At 40.2% G+C, this 16,819-nt stretch overlaps 1 protein-coding gene across 1 annotated transcript; it reads left to right on the plus strand.

Moving 5' to 3' along the window:
* The first annotated feature begins 9,595 nt into the window (after positions 1-9,595).
* LOC139152888 (perforin-1-like) lies at positions 9,596-13,613 on the plus strand. The gene is made up of 2 exons (XM_070726254.1): positions 9,596-10,140; positions 12,331-13,613. Exons 1-2 carry the CDS (start codon positions 9,596-9,598, stop codon positions 13,451-13,453), a joined length of 1,668 nt encoding a protein of 555 aa, XP_070582355.1. The 3' UTR covers positions 13,454-13,613.
* Positions 13,614-16,819: the final 3,206 nt, after the last annotated feature.

A 16,819-nucleotide genomic window follows, 5' to 3' on the forward strand; every position in this document is an offset into this window, starting at 1 on the left:
TGAGCAGGCGGCTAGACTTTAGAGTTGCGGACTTGAACTTCAGCTTGTAAGCTTCAACTCCAAGCATTCCCCAGCCAGCTGACTACAGAATTTTGGGAGTTGAGGTCCACAAGTCTTAAAGGCACCAAGTTTGGAAACCCCGAGACTAGATTAATATTTCTCAATCTCAACTATATTTGAATCTGTAGACTTCTGTAGCAGGGTAGGGGAAGCCTCCTCCCCCCTTCTAGGGAATGAATTATTATTAAAAGAGGCAGAATATTATATTTCCCTAAAGGAGAAATGGAGAAAAATCTTAACAAAGGCTGAAAACATCCCTATAGCCACAATCAGAACCCTGAAATTTTTAGAGAAGAACATTTTGTGCCCATTAAGTAATCCAGGCCAGCCTATTCATAAACAAAATGCCTTCAGCCACAGCTTCCACAAAAAACTGGAGGTGATGTGATTAAGAATGTACACCCCCACCCAATTCTAAGGGCAGGACATGACCTTTAGGACATAATAGGATTAACCCACCATCACTGGAATAATAAAAGACACATGGCTCACATTATTGCACAACCCCCTGGAGCATTTCAATCATCATATCCCAGAATCCATAAAGATCCCTCCATTCACTCAGCCATTTTGTCAGCCACTCATGAAACAAGGTGCTGTCACTAAGGATTCTGGAAACCAAATAAACAGAAACCTTCTTTCCAACCAGCCAGCCTCGATTTTATTTCCAGCATCTTTCTCCTGGCTTGGATCAAATTTTTCTTCCTACAATGCGGTCTAAGGAATTCTGGGAGTGGAAGTTGTTTGAGAGGTGTTTGCTGGTGGCCCCCCTTTCTTCTTCTTTGCCCTTGAGTTCTATCTGTAAATATCTGTCCAAAATTGGGTGAAAGTAATCCTAGCTGCAGTGGTGATATGCAATGTTAAATATTTTTTATTTTTGCTATACTGTATTCTTTTTCAAAAGTTCCCAATAAAAAAAGCTCTAGTGTAAATTCTCCTGTTATCTCCTATAGCCATTTATGAACTTTATTCCAAAACTTTTTTGTTTCAGGGCATAACCACCACATGTGAAAGAAGGTGCCATTAATTTTTTTTTATACTGCCAACAATTTGGATTTAATTTTGGATAGATTTTTGCGAATTGAATTGGAACCAAATGCCATCTATAACACATATCATAGTAACTTTCTTTATATGATACTAATTTGGAATAGTTTAAGGTTTCTATTCCATACCTGTTCCCAATCTGCCAAGTGTATGTTATGTGCTATCATAGGTTATCATAGATCCTTTGACCACATCTTCATTCCTTTCATATTGCAGTAGGTAGCTATAGAGTCCAGAAATTATTTTATTTTGTGGGCCTGTCAAAATTTTATCTAATGTACTTGGTGCCACATTTATTCCATATTCTTTTATATCTGTTTTATATCTAGATTGTATTTGGACATATGACCACCAATCTATAAATTTTGGCTACATAGTTCTTCCCTACTTTTGAGTATTCTGGTTCCATTCTAGAATATCTTTGTACTTCCTTATTTTATCTCTGTCAAGTGCATTAGGATATATCATTTCTTCCATTACTGAAAGCCAATTTTAGTATTTTGATATAGTGTTTTCTTTTTATATTTATTTATTTATTTATTTATTTATTATTATTACTTAGATTTGTATGCCGCCCCTCTCCGAAGACTCGGGGCGGCTCACAACATGTAAAAACAAATCATAAATATCCATATCTATCCAAGCCTTCTGCTGCACGAATCCCAGCGACCAGTTAGGTCCCACATAGTGGGTCTTCTCTGGGTCCCATCAACCAAACAATGTCGCTTGGCGGGACCCAGAGAAAGAGCCTTCTCTGTGGCGGCCCCAGCCCTCTGGAACCAACTCCCCCCAGAGATTAGAATTGCCCCCACCCTCCTTGCCTTTAGAAAGCTGCTTAAAACCCACCTCTGCCGCCAGGCATGGGGGAACTGAGATACACTTACCCCTAGGCCTTTACAATTTTATGCATGGTATGTTTGTATGTATGATTGGTTTTTATATAATGGGTTTTTAACTGTTTTTAGTATTGGGTTTTGTTATATAATGTTTTATTGCTGTCTGCGGAGAGGGGCGACATACAAATCAAATCAAATCAAATCAAATCATAAATACTTCCCTTATCAAGTGTTTTTGGAAATATATTGGAATTTTCCCCTTATTCCACAGAATAATTTTTTTTGTTACTTTACCTAAATTTACAAAGAATTTTTTGTCTAATTTAAGTGGGACCACTTGAAATAAATAGTGTGGGGGAGAATGCTCATTTTAATAATAGCTATCGGGCCTAGCAAAGATAGTTGTAAACTTACTCATTTAAAAAAATCCAATTCTATTTGTACTATCAATTTTTTATGATTGTGTCTTTTTATTGATCAACACTTGTTTATTAAATAAATGCCTAAATATTTAATTTTCTTTACCACTTGTAAGTTCAGGTCTCCTTTCAACTTTCTTACTGAGATGCCATATTTTTTTTTAACATTTGATTTTGTGTCTATTTATTTTAAGACCGGCAATTAAATCATATTTTTCCAATTCTCTAATCAAAAGTGGATCTGTTCCATGGGGATCTTCTAAGAAAAAACTAACTCATCTGCAAAGGCTTGCAGTTTATAAGTTTCTTTTTAAAATGTCATTCCTTTACTTTCCGAATTTTCTCTAATTTTGTTCAACAGTGTTTCCAACATTAATATAAAAAGTAGAGGCAATAGTGGGCACCCTTGTCTAATTCCTTTTTGTATTTGAAATGTTTTTGTTGTGTCTCCATTTATTATTACTTTGGCAGATTGGGAAGAGTATACTACTTCAATTATCTTTATAAATCTGTCTCCGAATTCCATTTTTTGAATTAATAATTTCATATATTGCCAATCTACATTGTCAAATACCTTTTGCGCTGCCACATGTCTTTCTGGATGCGCTTCATAATATTCAAAAATATTTAAAATTGTCCTTATATTTGTCCTGATCTGTCTTGTAGGCAGAAATCCATTTTAGTCTAAATGTATATTTTTGTTCAGAATTATTTTTATTCTTTCTACCACTATATTCATTAAAAATTTGTAATCACTGTTTAATAATGAGATTTGCCTGTAATTTTGAATTGAATTTGGTTCCACACATTCTTTCATCAATGTGATTATGTATGACTCCCTCCAGGATCCTGGAACAGTATTTTTCCTTCTGATAAGGCTTCATTCATTCTTCATTCACTATTTTGTAGAATTCTGCGGGGGAATCCGTCCGGCCCAGGTAATTTGTTGTTCTTTTGTCTTTGTGTGGCATTTCTTAGTTCCTTTATAGCAGGGGTCCCCAAACTTTTTACACAGGGGGCCAGTTCACTGTCCCTCGGACTGTTGGAGGGCTGGACTATAAAAAAAACCTATGAACAGATTCCTATGCACACTGCACATACCTTATTTCTTTCTCTCTCACTCTCTCTCTCGCTTTCTCTCTCTCTCTCTCTCTTGCTTTCTCTCTCTCTATCTTGCTCTCTCTTGCTTGCTTTCTGTCTCTTGCTCTCTGTCTCTTTCTCACTCTATCTCTTGCTATCTCTCTTCCTCCCTCCCTCCCTTCCTCTCTCCCTCTCTTTCTCCCCCTTCCTTCCTTCCCTCCCTCCTTCCTTCCTCTCCACTTCTCTTTTCCTCGCTCTTTTTCCCTTCTCTTTCCCTTTTCTTTCTTTCTCTCCACTTCTCTCTCTCTCTTTTCCCTCTTTCACCCTCCCTCTTTTCTCCCCGCAGAGGACTCACCCGACAAGCCTCCACCCTCCGACCCCGGACACCCATTCAATCCCCATTCAGAAAACAGGAGCTAGTAACTCAAAGAGGAGGCAGGTGTGTGCGTACAGGTGTGTGTGTTATGCCCAGCTCGGCTTTCAGCAAGTCTTACTTTACCTCGGGTGAGATGAGATTGAGGGGGACATTCTCACTGCTTCTCCAGTGCGGCCTTGGAAAAGACCCGCGGGCCAGATAAATGGCCTCAGTGGGCCGCATGCGGCCCGCGGACCGTAGTTTGGGGACTACTGCTTTATAGTTATGTCTTTATTCAGCTTTAGTTTATCTTCTTCTCCTTTTTTTGAGATGGTTGCTCATTGTAAATATTAATCTATCTTGTCTTTCCCTATTCCTTCGTGCTTGTATAGGTTTTCATGTCTTGATTTTAGTCCAATATATTTTAGCTTGTGCACGTCCACCACATAGGATAGCATGATCCCAGTAGTTGGCGACATTTCCAGCATATTGCCGATCTTTCTTTAAACATCCTTGCAATTTTCACTGGAATGGGTGCCATCTGTAAAACATTGTATACACACTTTCTTTATAGGCAGTTGGAATTGTTAATTTATAATTTGTCTCCCATAATTTCTGCCATTTGTCTAATTTAATTGTAGGGGCAAAAATTTTGGCCCATGTTATTATTGTTTCTTTAACTTGCTCTTCCACTAGATTTATGCCCAAAATATAATTATATAATTTCTTTATTAATTTCTTATCTACTCCTGTTAAGATTTTATCTAATTCTGTTTTCATTATAAAACCCTTGCAGTTTTACATCTTTGTCAATGATTTTATCTGTAAATATTCATACCAAGATATATCAATCCTTGTTTCACTCTGCTCCTCTTTTTTTTAACCCCCTTCTTCATTTAAAATATCTTTATATCTAACCAGTTCTTATATTAATAATATTTGGACTTATCAGTCCTTCCATTGCCAAAAGTCATACTAGTATCTTAAGATAATGTTGCACTTTAATTTTCTCCCACCTCCTTAGTGGTTTGTTCCTTATACACTGCTCAAAAAATAAAGGAAACACTTAAAAAACAGAATATAACTTCAAGTAAATCAAACTTCTGTGAAATCAAATTGATTGACAGTCAATTGATTGCTGTTGTGCAAATGGAATAGTTGTGCAAATAGAATATTCAATGAGAATATTTCATTCATTCGGATCTAGAATGTGTTATTTGAGTGTTCCCTTTATTCTTTTGAGCAATATATAATGTCTATGAAAATATTTATGTGCATTATGTTTACCATATCAAAGAAATACATGCCAGCCCAATTGTAAGTCATGTCCTTCCAACATCATCAATTTTGTATTTCTCAGCGGAATCCATTCGTTTATCCAAGTTAAAGCTATGGCTTGATAGTACCCTTCCCAAGTTCCTCAAAATACTTATTTTCTAAATTTATCAGTTTGGTCTGAAAAAAGATACAATATTCTTGGCAATATGTTCATTTTTCTTGTTGCCACTCTTTCAATCAAAGATAGTTGTAGGTTTTTCCATGTTCCAAAGTCTATTTTAATTTGCTTCAACAATATGTCATAGTTATCTTCTTTAATTCTTGTACATTTTGTCATTAATGAATTCCTAGATATTTAACTTTTTTTACTACTTGAATATCCACTTTCTTCATCAAATGTAATTTTAAATGTTTAAATGTTAAACGTTTTTCTTCTGATGTTGTTTCTTGTTCATATAACTTCATAGTAGTTCTGAATCACTTTCTTTTTTTCCTCATTTCAATATTATATTTCTCCTTCTTTGTCTATCAATTTGTACGGTATACCATTTTCCTCTTTTTCTCCTTTTTAAGTTTATAGGCCCACCATCTTCCTGCCTTGTTTGCATTTTCAAAAAAGTTCCGTTTGATACTTTTAATTTCCCCCCACTAAGTCTTCCTTATTCATTAATTTCATTTTGTGTTTCATTAAATCTACTTGATTTTTGATTTCCTTCATTTGTGAGTCTTTTTGTAAATCTCTCTCCAATTTTTTATATTAATCTTCTAAATTGTTTTCTCTTCCTATTCTTTATATGTTATTGCTAGTCCTCCTATATAAACTTTGCTGTCTTCCATACAGTTGTAGTGACTTTTAAAAAAATTCTGTTTTATAAAAAATAAAAAAATAAAAAATTCTTTTTCCATAAATTTTAAAGATTCCTTTTCTTTTGAAATTTCTTGATTTAATTTTTTGTCCCTTCCATTGGACTAGATTACTTATGGGACCGTCTTCTGCCTCATGTATCCCAGCGACCGGTTAGATCCCACAGAGATGGCCTTCTCCAGGTCCCATCAGTCAGACAATGCCGTCTGGCGGGACCTAGGAGAAGAGTCTTCTCTGTGGCGGCCCCGCCCCTCTGGAATTAATTCACTCCAGAGATTCGTACCACCCTCACCCTCTCTGCCTTCTGCAAGGCCTTAAAAACCCACTTTTGCTGACAGGCTTGGGGCCACAGAGTTAACATCTAGCCCTAGCCGACAACATAATAACAATATTAATGGCATAATAATCTCATTGGAAATGGAAAGAGCTGAATATTACCTACAATTTCAAAATATAGAAGAATAAAAGGGGAAAATCTTTGCTGGAATAATGGCAGAAATTCTGACAGAAGTATTGGAGATGGACAAAGACAAAGCAATAGCTGATGTCGTGATATAGCTCTCACTCTGGCATGGCAAATCCTCCTCTTTCTTTTACTTCTTGCAGGAGTTTATGTTAAGTTTGTTCATTTAAAGCTTAACCGAGTTAGATTCCTTGGTTTCTTTCCTTGCCAAATATATTTTATTATCATTTTATTCAGCTTTCCAAAATACTTTTTGTATAATTTTATCAGAATATTTTGAAACAAAAAGAGCAATTTTGATAAAATGTTCATCTTAATTGCCACAATTCTTCCCATTAGTGAGAGTCTTCAATTTCTCCATCTCTCCAAATCTTCTTTTATGTTGTTCATTAGTTTAAAATAATTGTTCTCTTTAATTGATGTGCATCTTACAATTATGTAAATTCCTAGATATTTTATTTTCTTCACTACAGTATTTGTATATTTATTCCATTGGCCAACTCTTCCTTCTGTTTGTTCATCATATTTTTGACAATCATTTTAGTTTATCTTTGTTACTTTTCAACCCTCCTACATCTCAATATTCTTCTTATACCTCCATAAGTTTCAAATCCAATTGTAAAGGTTCTTCAAGAACAAAAACTAGATCATCTGCGAAGGCTTGCATTTTGTAATCTTACTTCCAAATTTCCTTTCATCTGTGTTTCTTTCCGTGCTATCCTCGTTAACACTTCCAGGGTAAAAAATTATTATGTATGTATGTATGTATGTATGTACGTACGTACGTACGTACGTACTTACTTACTTACTTACTTACTTGTTTGTTTGTTTGTTTATTGGATTTGTATGCCACCCCTCTCCGAAGACTCGGGGCGGATCACAGCATATCAAAGAAACATAACAAATACATTTAAAATCCAATTAATATGACTAAAAGACTTAAAAGAAAAAACTCCAATATAATTATGGAAAATGAACAATAATGGAGATGATAGACACCCTTGTCTGGTACTTTTCTGAATTTTGAAATTTTTTATCACCTCTCCATTCACTATTACCTTTGCTTCTTGCTTAGAGTATCCTTAATTTAGTGATGTCATTTCCAGAGATTTTGAATTTTCTGGGTCCTCTCGCCTACAGGTTTGATATGCAATTTTTCTCCCACAAGCAATATTCTTAAGTAATATGTTTAATTTTTTTAAAAAATCAAAGAGGAGGGAGTCCTGGAAGAGTTTATAAATAGTGCTTGAGCTGCATGAAGAAGCTTCTGCTTTGAAATATACTATTAAATATACTATTAGATCAAATTTAGATTTAAAACTACCTTATTTTTCATAGTATATGACACACCTTTTCCCTCCCTAAAAGAGGCTAAAATTTCAGAGTTTTATACTCTAAATGTAGCTTTTTTGAAGCTTTTTTTTCAGCCCTATCTAGGTGCTAACAATCTTCCCAACCCTTACTAGCAGGCTCTTTCATTGTTACTTTCTGCAAAGAATGTTTTTCCAGTGATAAGTCTTTGTTTCTTCCCAGCTCTTACTGGCTTGCAAGCTTTTTCATTTTTATTCTCTGCAAATAATGTTTTCCCAGCCCTAAGTCTGCAGGCTTTTTTCATTGTTCTACTTGCTCCGAATAAGTTTCTTTCCAGTCTTAACCAGGTGTTAACAATGTTCCCAGCTCTTACAGCTTGCAAGCTCTTTCATTGTTACTGTCTCTGAATAAGGTTTTTTAAGCCCTAACCAGGGGATAGAATTATGTGCTGAAGTTGACCAGACTAAGGATACTAGCCAGATGAATACTTGGTAGGCAGATGTGGCTGGTTTGAAAAGTGGTAGAGTTAAAGTGTGCCAAGATGAATAGGTTGACAAATAGAATTATAAGATAGAGGAGTAACCGAATATTATTTGATTTGGAATGTGTGGTACAAATGGTTAGACAATAGAGGTAAAATTAAGAAGAAGAAAAGAATAAGGAACTAGCAAATAAGAATTTATGAAATAAAATGAAAAATGGAAAAAATATTGATAGTAATAACCAGACATTGTGTACATATTAGTATATGAGAATAGTAAAATGGATAAAGGAATGCATATATAGATATATAGAAAAAGTGAATGGATATTGGATGTACAGTGAACCCTCGATCATCGCGAGGGTTCCGTTCCAGGACCCCACGCGATGATCGATTTTTAGCGAAGTAGCGGTGTGGAAGTAAAAACACCATCTGCGCGTGCGCAGATGGTGTTTTTGCTTCCACTGCCGCCCGCCCGTCGCCCGCCCACCCCGTTGCTCGCGCCTGGGGTGCGCGTGCGCTTGGGGACTCCCTAGCTCCGCTTCCCAGCTGGGGAGCGGAGCTGGGATGTCCCCAAGCGCGCGCGCTTTCCCCAGCAACGCGCGGGCGGTGGGGACTCCCTAGCTCCGCTTCCCAGCTGGGGAGCGGAGCTGGGATGTCCCCAAGCGAGCGGGCACCCAGGGAAGCCTCTGGGGGAAGGGGGAAGACCCAGGGAAGCCTCTGCCCGGCGGGGAAACTCCACCATCTACGCATGCGTGGAAGGGCACGCATGCGCAGATGGTGGAGTTTACTTCCGGGTTGAAAACTCGCGAAATAGCCCTTTCGCGATACTTGAGGACGCGAAACTCGAGGGTTCACTGATACCGAAGTGTTGCAAATATGAAAATTATAATACAAAATGGGAAAAAAAGTTTAATAAAAATTAGGTGACAGCACTCGCGGCTGTGTTCTGGACAAGCTACAGTCTCCAAATGCTCTTCAAAGATAGCTCCACGTAGAGACCATTGCGGTAATCGATCCTCGAGATGATAAGGGCATGAGCGACTGTAAAAAGGGACTTCCTGTCCAAATAGGGCTGCAACTGGTGCATCAGGCAAACTTGTGCAAACGCCCCCCTTGCCACAGCTGAGAGATGGTGTTCTAATCTCAGTTGCGGATCAAGGAGGATGCCCAGGTTGCGGACCCTTTCTGAGGGGGGCAAAGACTTCATGTGTGGACTTCAACTCCTGGCCAGTGAATTCTGGGAGCTGAACTCCACAAGTGTAAAAGTGGATCTGATTGGGACCCTCTACTTTAAATGCTTAATAATGATTGATGATTGATTGATGATTGATTGATTGATCGATGATCGATGATTCTGGAATTCACAATCTGTTCTTCTTTCCCATGTAGGATCAAACATGTTGAGGGCCAAGTCCATCTTCACCCTACAGCTTCTCTTTCTCCTCCTTTTCTTGACCGGAGTCTCTCCCTATTGCCAAGTCGGAACAGCCGATGAATGCAACGAGCAAAAATACTTTGTGCCTGGCTACAGCATGGCTGGAGAAGGCTTTGACATCACCACACTGGAGAAGAAGTCCAAGGTGTTGGATCTGAGTCAGTGGCAGAAAGCCGATGGCACTTGCACCCTGTGCCGTAATCCTTTCCTGCAAGATAGCCCTCTTCAGAGACTTCCCTTGGTGGCTGTTGACTGGACAGCCAAAATGAGTTGTCAGAGGAAGGTTCACGCTTCTGAGCAAAACTCGGGCATTGGCGTGCTTCAAGACTCGGCATCTGATGTGAAAAATGACTGGAAAGCTGGACTCAATGTACAGGTGAAACCCGAGGTGGAGGTCCAGATGTCGATGGCTGGAAGTCACTCCAAGGTGGCGACCTTCACCATGCAGAAGAGCAACCAAGACAAATACACTTTTACAAGCCATGAGGTCTCCTGCTCTTATTACAGGTGAAGGAGCCCTGGGTGAAGGATAATGGCTGTGAAATCCTACATGGCTTTACTACAATCATCCATTCGTATGGCCAGATATTTTGAGGGCACTTTACGAGGAAGTGTGCAAGTCTAGATTTGTATTGCCTGACAGGTAACAGGTAGGATTTACAACCATGACTGAGCCCCAAATTTGCTAAGTGAGGCTGTTGTGTAAGTGAGTTTTGCCCCATTTTACAACCTTTCTTTCCACAGCTGGTAAGTGAACGCCTTCGGTTGTTAAATTAATAGCACAATTGTTAAATGAATCTGGTTACCCTATTGAATTGGCTTGTCGGAAGGTTGCAAAAGGGGATCACATGATTCCTGGAATATGGCAACCATCACAAACTGAACCAGTTGACAAATGTCCCATTTTTTATCACGTGACCATGGGAATAACAGTTGTAAGTATGAAAAATGACCATAACTTACTAATGTGGACGTCAACTCTCAGAATTCCCCAGCACTGCACCTGCACACCCATGTGTCACATCAAGGAGTGAACCAGCAGCAAAGAAAACCAGAACCTAACCCCTGATTTACCTGGACGACCATCAAACTTGGTTCGAACAGGTTTCTTGATAGATCTTGCCTAAGATTCATTGGAATTCAGATCCTTCACTATCACGTAACCCTGGTATTTTTTATTTGATACGCGCTTTTATTTAAGGTGGTACAAGACCAGTGAAGGGCTGCTCTTCTTTGGCGTCACTGGTGTGCCCTCCGAGGCTGTCACAGGCACATGTGTGTCCGGCGGGTGCATGGAAGATTGCAGCATACGATTTGGCTTCTGCGCATGTGCAGCAATCTTGCGTGAGTGAGATTTCGGCGATTTTCAGCGATATTTTTGACAGAAGCAAAAGAAATCACCGAAAAACACAGAAATCTCACTCAAGTTAAAGTCCTAACATGGGATTTCACTGCTGCGCATTCACAGAAGCTAAATTTCACACGAGAGTGCAGGGGTGCGCAGGCACATGTGAGGGATGCGCAGCTACATGCGTATCCCGGAATTTCCTACTGGGACGGAGCCCCTGATTGCACCGGCTGCTGCCCACCCTTGTACAAGACCTATTTTTGTGTGGTTGGGGCAACGGAGAGAGAGGGACTTGGCTCGAAGTCAATCACTGAATTTCTACTGTTGAAGGTGGGTCAGAACATGAGTCTTTGAACACCTTCATCCCCTTACTATCTATTCTGGGCCACATTGCCAATCCATGAGAAATAGGTAACTGGAACTTCTTGGTTGTTGTTCAACTGGTGGCTGAGAATAGCTCTGATGCCAAACGGTGAGTGAAGAGACTGTCAACAGCTCTTTATTCTCAACTAAAATCCAGTAGAGAGCCAGTCTGACAGCTGGCTCTTTTGTAGGGAGCTGTCAGATAACCCCACCAATCAGCAATCCCCATTTTTCCACTTAAACAGAGGATCTGGCTGTAACCAGGCAATCTCTGCTTGTTAGGAAAATCCTCTAGAATCATTTTCCTTCTAGGACCCTGATGGTGAACTTATGGCACGTCTGCCAGTGGTAATATGTGGAGACATATCTGAGGGCACACAAGCCGTTGTCCTCTATCAGCTCCAGCATGCAACCCAGCTGATTTTTGGCCTTCTGGAGAGCAGGGGAGGCTGTTTTCACCCTACCCATGCTTCAGGAAAGCCTCTGGAGCTTGTGGATGGTGAAAACGGCCCATTGGACCTACCAGAAGTCCAAAGGGTTCAGTGATGCCTGCACACATGTGCAGGGGAGCACCACAGGGGGGGGGGTTATACACACATGCACAGGATAGAGAGCATTGCATTATGGATGTGAGCACGCACCCCCTTTTGTCACCCAAGCAAAAAGAGGTTCACCACCACTGTTCTAGGCAATTCAGCCCTTGATGACATCTATGGGGAACATCTCAGTATCTAACTCAACGGTCAATCTAAGCAACTTTAAGATTTATGGACTACAATTTCCTGAATTTCCCAGACAGTGTGCTGGCTGGGGAATTCTGGGAGTTGAAGTCCAGATATCTTAAAAGTTGCCTAGTTGAAAAACCCTGATTTAGTTATTCAGCAATTCTGCAAAACTGCTGCCTGTTGATCCCAACCTTTATGATTTGATTGCAAGGCCCACCAGTTCTGTTACCCTACCTGTGTGATCTTATGTTTCCTTTGCAGCTTCCGTGTCGGACAATACATTCCCTCCAACCATTTCAAGTATGCCCTTCGCAATCTTCCTGCCAGGTACAAACCCAACTCCCTTCTGGAATATCGGCAGCTCATCAGCACCTATGGGACCCACTTCATCGATCAGCTGCACTTGGGGGGCCGGGTGAGAGATGTGACAGCCTTGCGGGTCTGTGAGACAGCTTTGAACGGCGTGACTATTGATGAAGTCAAAGACTGCCTAACCCTCGAGGCCTCGGCCAACATTGGGGGCGGCAAAGGGAGCCTCAGTGCGGCCTACAATGCATGTGAAGAGCTGAAGAAGCAAAAGACTTTCAAAGGAAACTTCCACCAGACCTTCAACGAGAGACACACTGAGGTGGTCGGAGGGGACCAACACACTGACTTGCTCTTTTCAAAGGAAGAGAACCCTGAAAATTATAAGCAGTGGATGGAAAGCCTCAAATCTATGCCTGCCCTCCTTTCTTACTCCCTGAAGCCCATTCATATTTTGCTGCCTAAGGGCGACCCAAAACGGGACTGTTTGCAGCAGGCATTGAGCGAGTACATCAAAGAAAGGGCCCTTTGGAGGAACTGCAGCCAGCCTTGTCCTCCCGGCTCCCAACGCAGCCCCCGAGATCCCTGTTCCTGCATATGTCATAATGACGGCAACACTAACGCCATGTGCTGCGCCCGGGAGCGAGGCCAGAGCAAGCTGACCGTGACGATTCGACGTGCCTATGATCTCTGGGGAGACTATGCCACGAGTACTGACGCTTACGTCAAAGTATTCTTCCATGGGATTCAGAGCCAGACAACCACTGTGTGGAATAATAACAACCCGATATGGATGGTCCACTTGGATCTGGGGAGGGTCCAGAGCCTCGGAGAAGCCAGCAAGCTCCGAATACAAGTCTGGGATGAAGACAACCGTTACGATGATGATCTGCTGGGATCGTGTGACCGAACTCCCAGATCTGGAAAAGGTCACATCGAGGTGTGTTACTTAAATCATGGGCGCCTTGAATTTCAATATAATTTGGAATGTGGCCCCTTCTTAGGGGGGCCCTACTGCTTGGATTATGTCCCTCAGCAGCCACACAGGGCTAAGATGTTACAACGTGGAGCAAAGTGAACCTGTAATAGAAAGAGGTTGCTGAACTACAGATAGACCCCAACTTATGACCATAATTGAGCCCCAAAATTCCTGTCGCCGATTAGTTAAGTGCATTTTGCTCTGTAGATGACCTTTCTTGTCTCAGCTTTTAAGCAAATTTCTACAGTTTTTAAGTGAATCATGGGGTCACTAGGCAAATCTGGCTCTTCCCCCCTCCCCCTCCATGGACTTTGTCTGAAACCTGCTGGGAAAGTCTCAAATGCCCCTAGGTTAAAATTATGCCACTTGTCAGATGCCGAAATTTTGATCTAACTGTGGGCATGCTGCAACAGTCATAAATTCCCCTTTTTTCACTGCCATTATAAGTTTGAATGGTCACTAAATTAATGGTTGTAAGTCGAGGACTACCTGTATTCATGCTACAGTTTATTTTTAAAGCCTGCCCTAGGCTTCTTTATATAAGTTCTTGTTTAATTACTGGAGCAACTTTATGACGTGTGGACGTCAACTCCCAGAATTCCCCCTAGCTCACTGGGGAATTCTGGGAATTGAAGTCCATATGTTTTGAAGTCACCAAGTTTGACCTATACTACTGTAAATCGATCTATGAAAGCTAAAACAGAGAACGCAAAATAGAACACATTGCTTATGTACCATACAAACAATCCTAGATAAAACAAAATGCTTTATCTTTCAAATTGTCCAGTAATAAATGCTGGAGAATGGAAATCATTTTTGTTGTGGCAAGTTAGATGAACCTACTAATTACTTCTTTAACATTTGCATTCCATTCATCTTTGGATACTAGGCATTCAAATTTACATCTTCTGTGTATAATCTGAGATGTCTAATTTTGTAACTGGCTATTAAAGGCATATTTGAATTTTTTAAATAAGTTTTTTATTTTTATATATTCTCATGTTGCGAATGATTTATTTCCCGGGTTTCTTCATGCTTATAATCATAACAATATTATCCTTAATAATTACAATTCATTTTCATTTCTAATTGCAACACATATGTCTATTAATATCTTTCAATTGTATTTCTTCTTCTCATTTTTAACCACAGTTCCTATCATTTTAATATCAATTTTTACTCTTCCCCCCTTTTATTTCTGTCTCTATTTTAGCCCCGTTTCCCCCCTTTTCCCATCAAAGACGTGATCTTCCATTTTTTTCACTATTCCATTTTTCCATATATGTCAGAATCTATTATCTAGCTTTTTATTATTACTTACAATTTTTTTACATGTAATATTATCTCCAAATCTTCATTGCTTCTACTCTTACTTTTATGCAAACTCATTTGTCTACTTAGACAATTCTAGTAATAATATAAATTTCTTTACTACATTCTTAACAAATATTCAATAGTATTTTTTATTACATCACATATAAGCAGGTATTCAACTTATACAACTCAGACAATTCTAATATTCTAATATTCATATACATTATTAAAAAGCCACTCCTATCATTCTAATAATCAATAACGTGATCTTTCATTTTTTTTCATTATTCCTTTTTTCCATATATCAATCATGATCTATTCTCTAGTTTTTTATCATTACATGTAATTGCTCATACTATTACTATCAATACAAATTTATTTTCCACTTACACAATTCCAGTAATAATATAAATCCCTTTACTACATTCTTAACAAATACAGTCTTCCCTCGTTTTTCACGGGGGATGCGTTCCGAGACCGCCCGCGAAAGTCGAATTTCCGCGAAGTAGAGATGTGGAAGTAAATACACCATTTTTGGCTATGAACAGTATCACAAGCCTTCCCTTAACACTTTAAACCCCCAAACTGCAATTTCCCATTCCCTTAGCAACTATTTAGATTATTACTCACCATGTTTATTTATTAAAGTTTATTAAAAAAAAGTATTTATTAAAGGTGGACGAAGGTTTGGCGATGACATATGACGTCATCAGGCGGGAAAAACCATGGTATAGGGAAAAAACCACGAAGTATTTTTTTATTAATATTTTTGAAAAACCATGGTATAGACTTTTCGCGAAGTTCGAACCTGCGAAAATTGACGGAACACTGTATTCAAAAATATTTTTCCTTGCAACCACATACGCCTTTGCGGCCTCTCTGTGGCAGTAGACCTCTGGAGATCTCTTTGGTTTGCTGAGCAACTCTGGGGGATGAAAGGCCAGAAGAAATGTCTAGAGAAGCATTGGAGGAGAAGTAAATCCAAATCTGACCAAACATTTGTAAAGGCTCACATTGTGATTTACAAAGTGGCGCTCAGGGCGACAAGATGCACGTATAATGCATCTTGTCGCCCTGAGCGCCACTGAGTCAGTCGAGATAACAGAGGCCCATCTGAGTCCATCTATGTGAAAGGAGTTTGACCTGGTAACACCTAATGAAGTGGACGAGGCCATTGGAGCTGTGAGTTCTACCACCTGTTTATTGGACCTGTGTCTCGGCCAGCAAGGAGGTGACATGGAACTGGGTCCAGGAGATTGTCAATGCTTCATTGAGGAAGGGGTTCTTTCGGGCTCCCTACAAGGAGGCACTTGTGCACCCCTTCCTCAAGAAGCCTTCCCTGGATCCAGCTGTACTTAACAACTATCATCCTATCTACAACGTTCCCTTTATTGGGAAGGTTTTTGAGAAGGTGGTGTCACTCCAGCTCCAGCGGTCCTTGAATGAAGTCGATTATCTGGGCCCTCAGCAGTCAGGATTCAAGCCTGGCTACAGCATAGAAACTGCTTTGCTTGCGCTAATGGATGATCTCTGGCAGGCCTGGGATAGGGGTTGATCCACTATCCTGGTGCTTCTTCACCTCTCAGCGGCTTTTGATACCATCGACCATGGTATTCTTCTGCGCCAACTGGAGGGGATAAAAGTGGGAGACATTATTTTACAGTGGTTTACCTCCTATCTCTCTGTTGGATGCAGTCAATGTTAGTGTGGGATCAGAAGTCTACTCCTAGGTCCCTCCCTTGTGGGGTTCCTCAGGGGTCGGGGGGAACTTTTGACACCCTCAGAGAGGGTCCGCAACTTTGGCGTCCTCAATTCATAGCTGACTCTATAATACTACCTTTCAGCACTGGTAAGAGGGGCATTAGCCCAGGTTCACCTGGTGCACCAGTTGTGGCCCTATTTGGACAGGGAGTCTATATTCACACCTTTATCACCTCAAGGTTCGACTACTGCAATGCTCTCTACATGGGGCTACCTTTGAAGAGTGTTTGGAAGCTGCAAATTGTGCAGAATGGAGCCATGAGAGCAGTCATGGGCCTGCCTAGGCATGCCCATATCTCTCCAGCACTCCGTGGACTGCATTGGTTCCCAATTGGTTTCCGGATGCAATTCAAAGTGTTGGTTATGACCTATAAAGCCCTACATGGCATC

The sequence above is a fragment of the Erythrolamprus reginae genome, chromosome Z, assembly GCF_031021105.1.
Source record: "Erythrolamprus reginae isolate rEryReg1 chromosome Z, rEryReg1.hap1, whole genome shotgun sequence".
Lineage (NCBI taxonomy): Eukaryota > Metazoa > Chordata > Lepidosauria > Squamata > Dipsadidae > Erythrolamprus > Erythrolamprus reginae.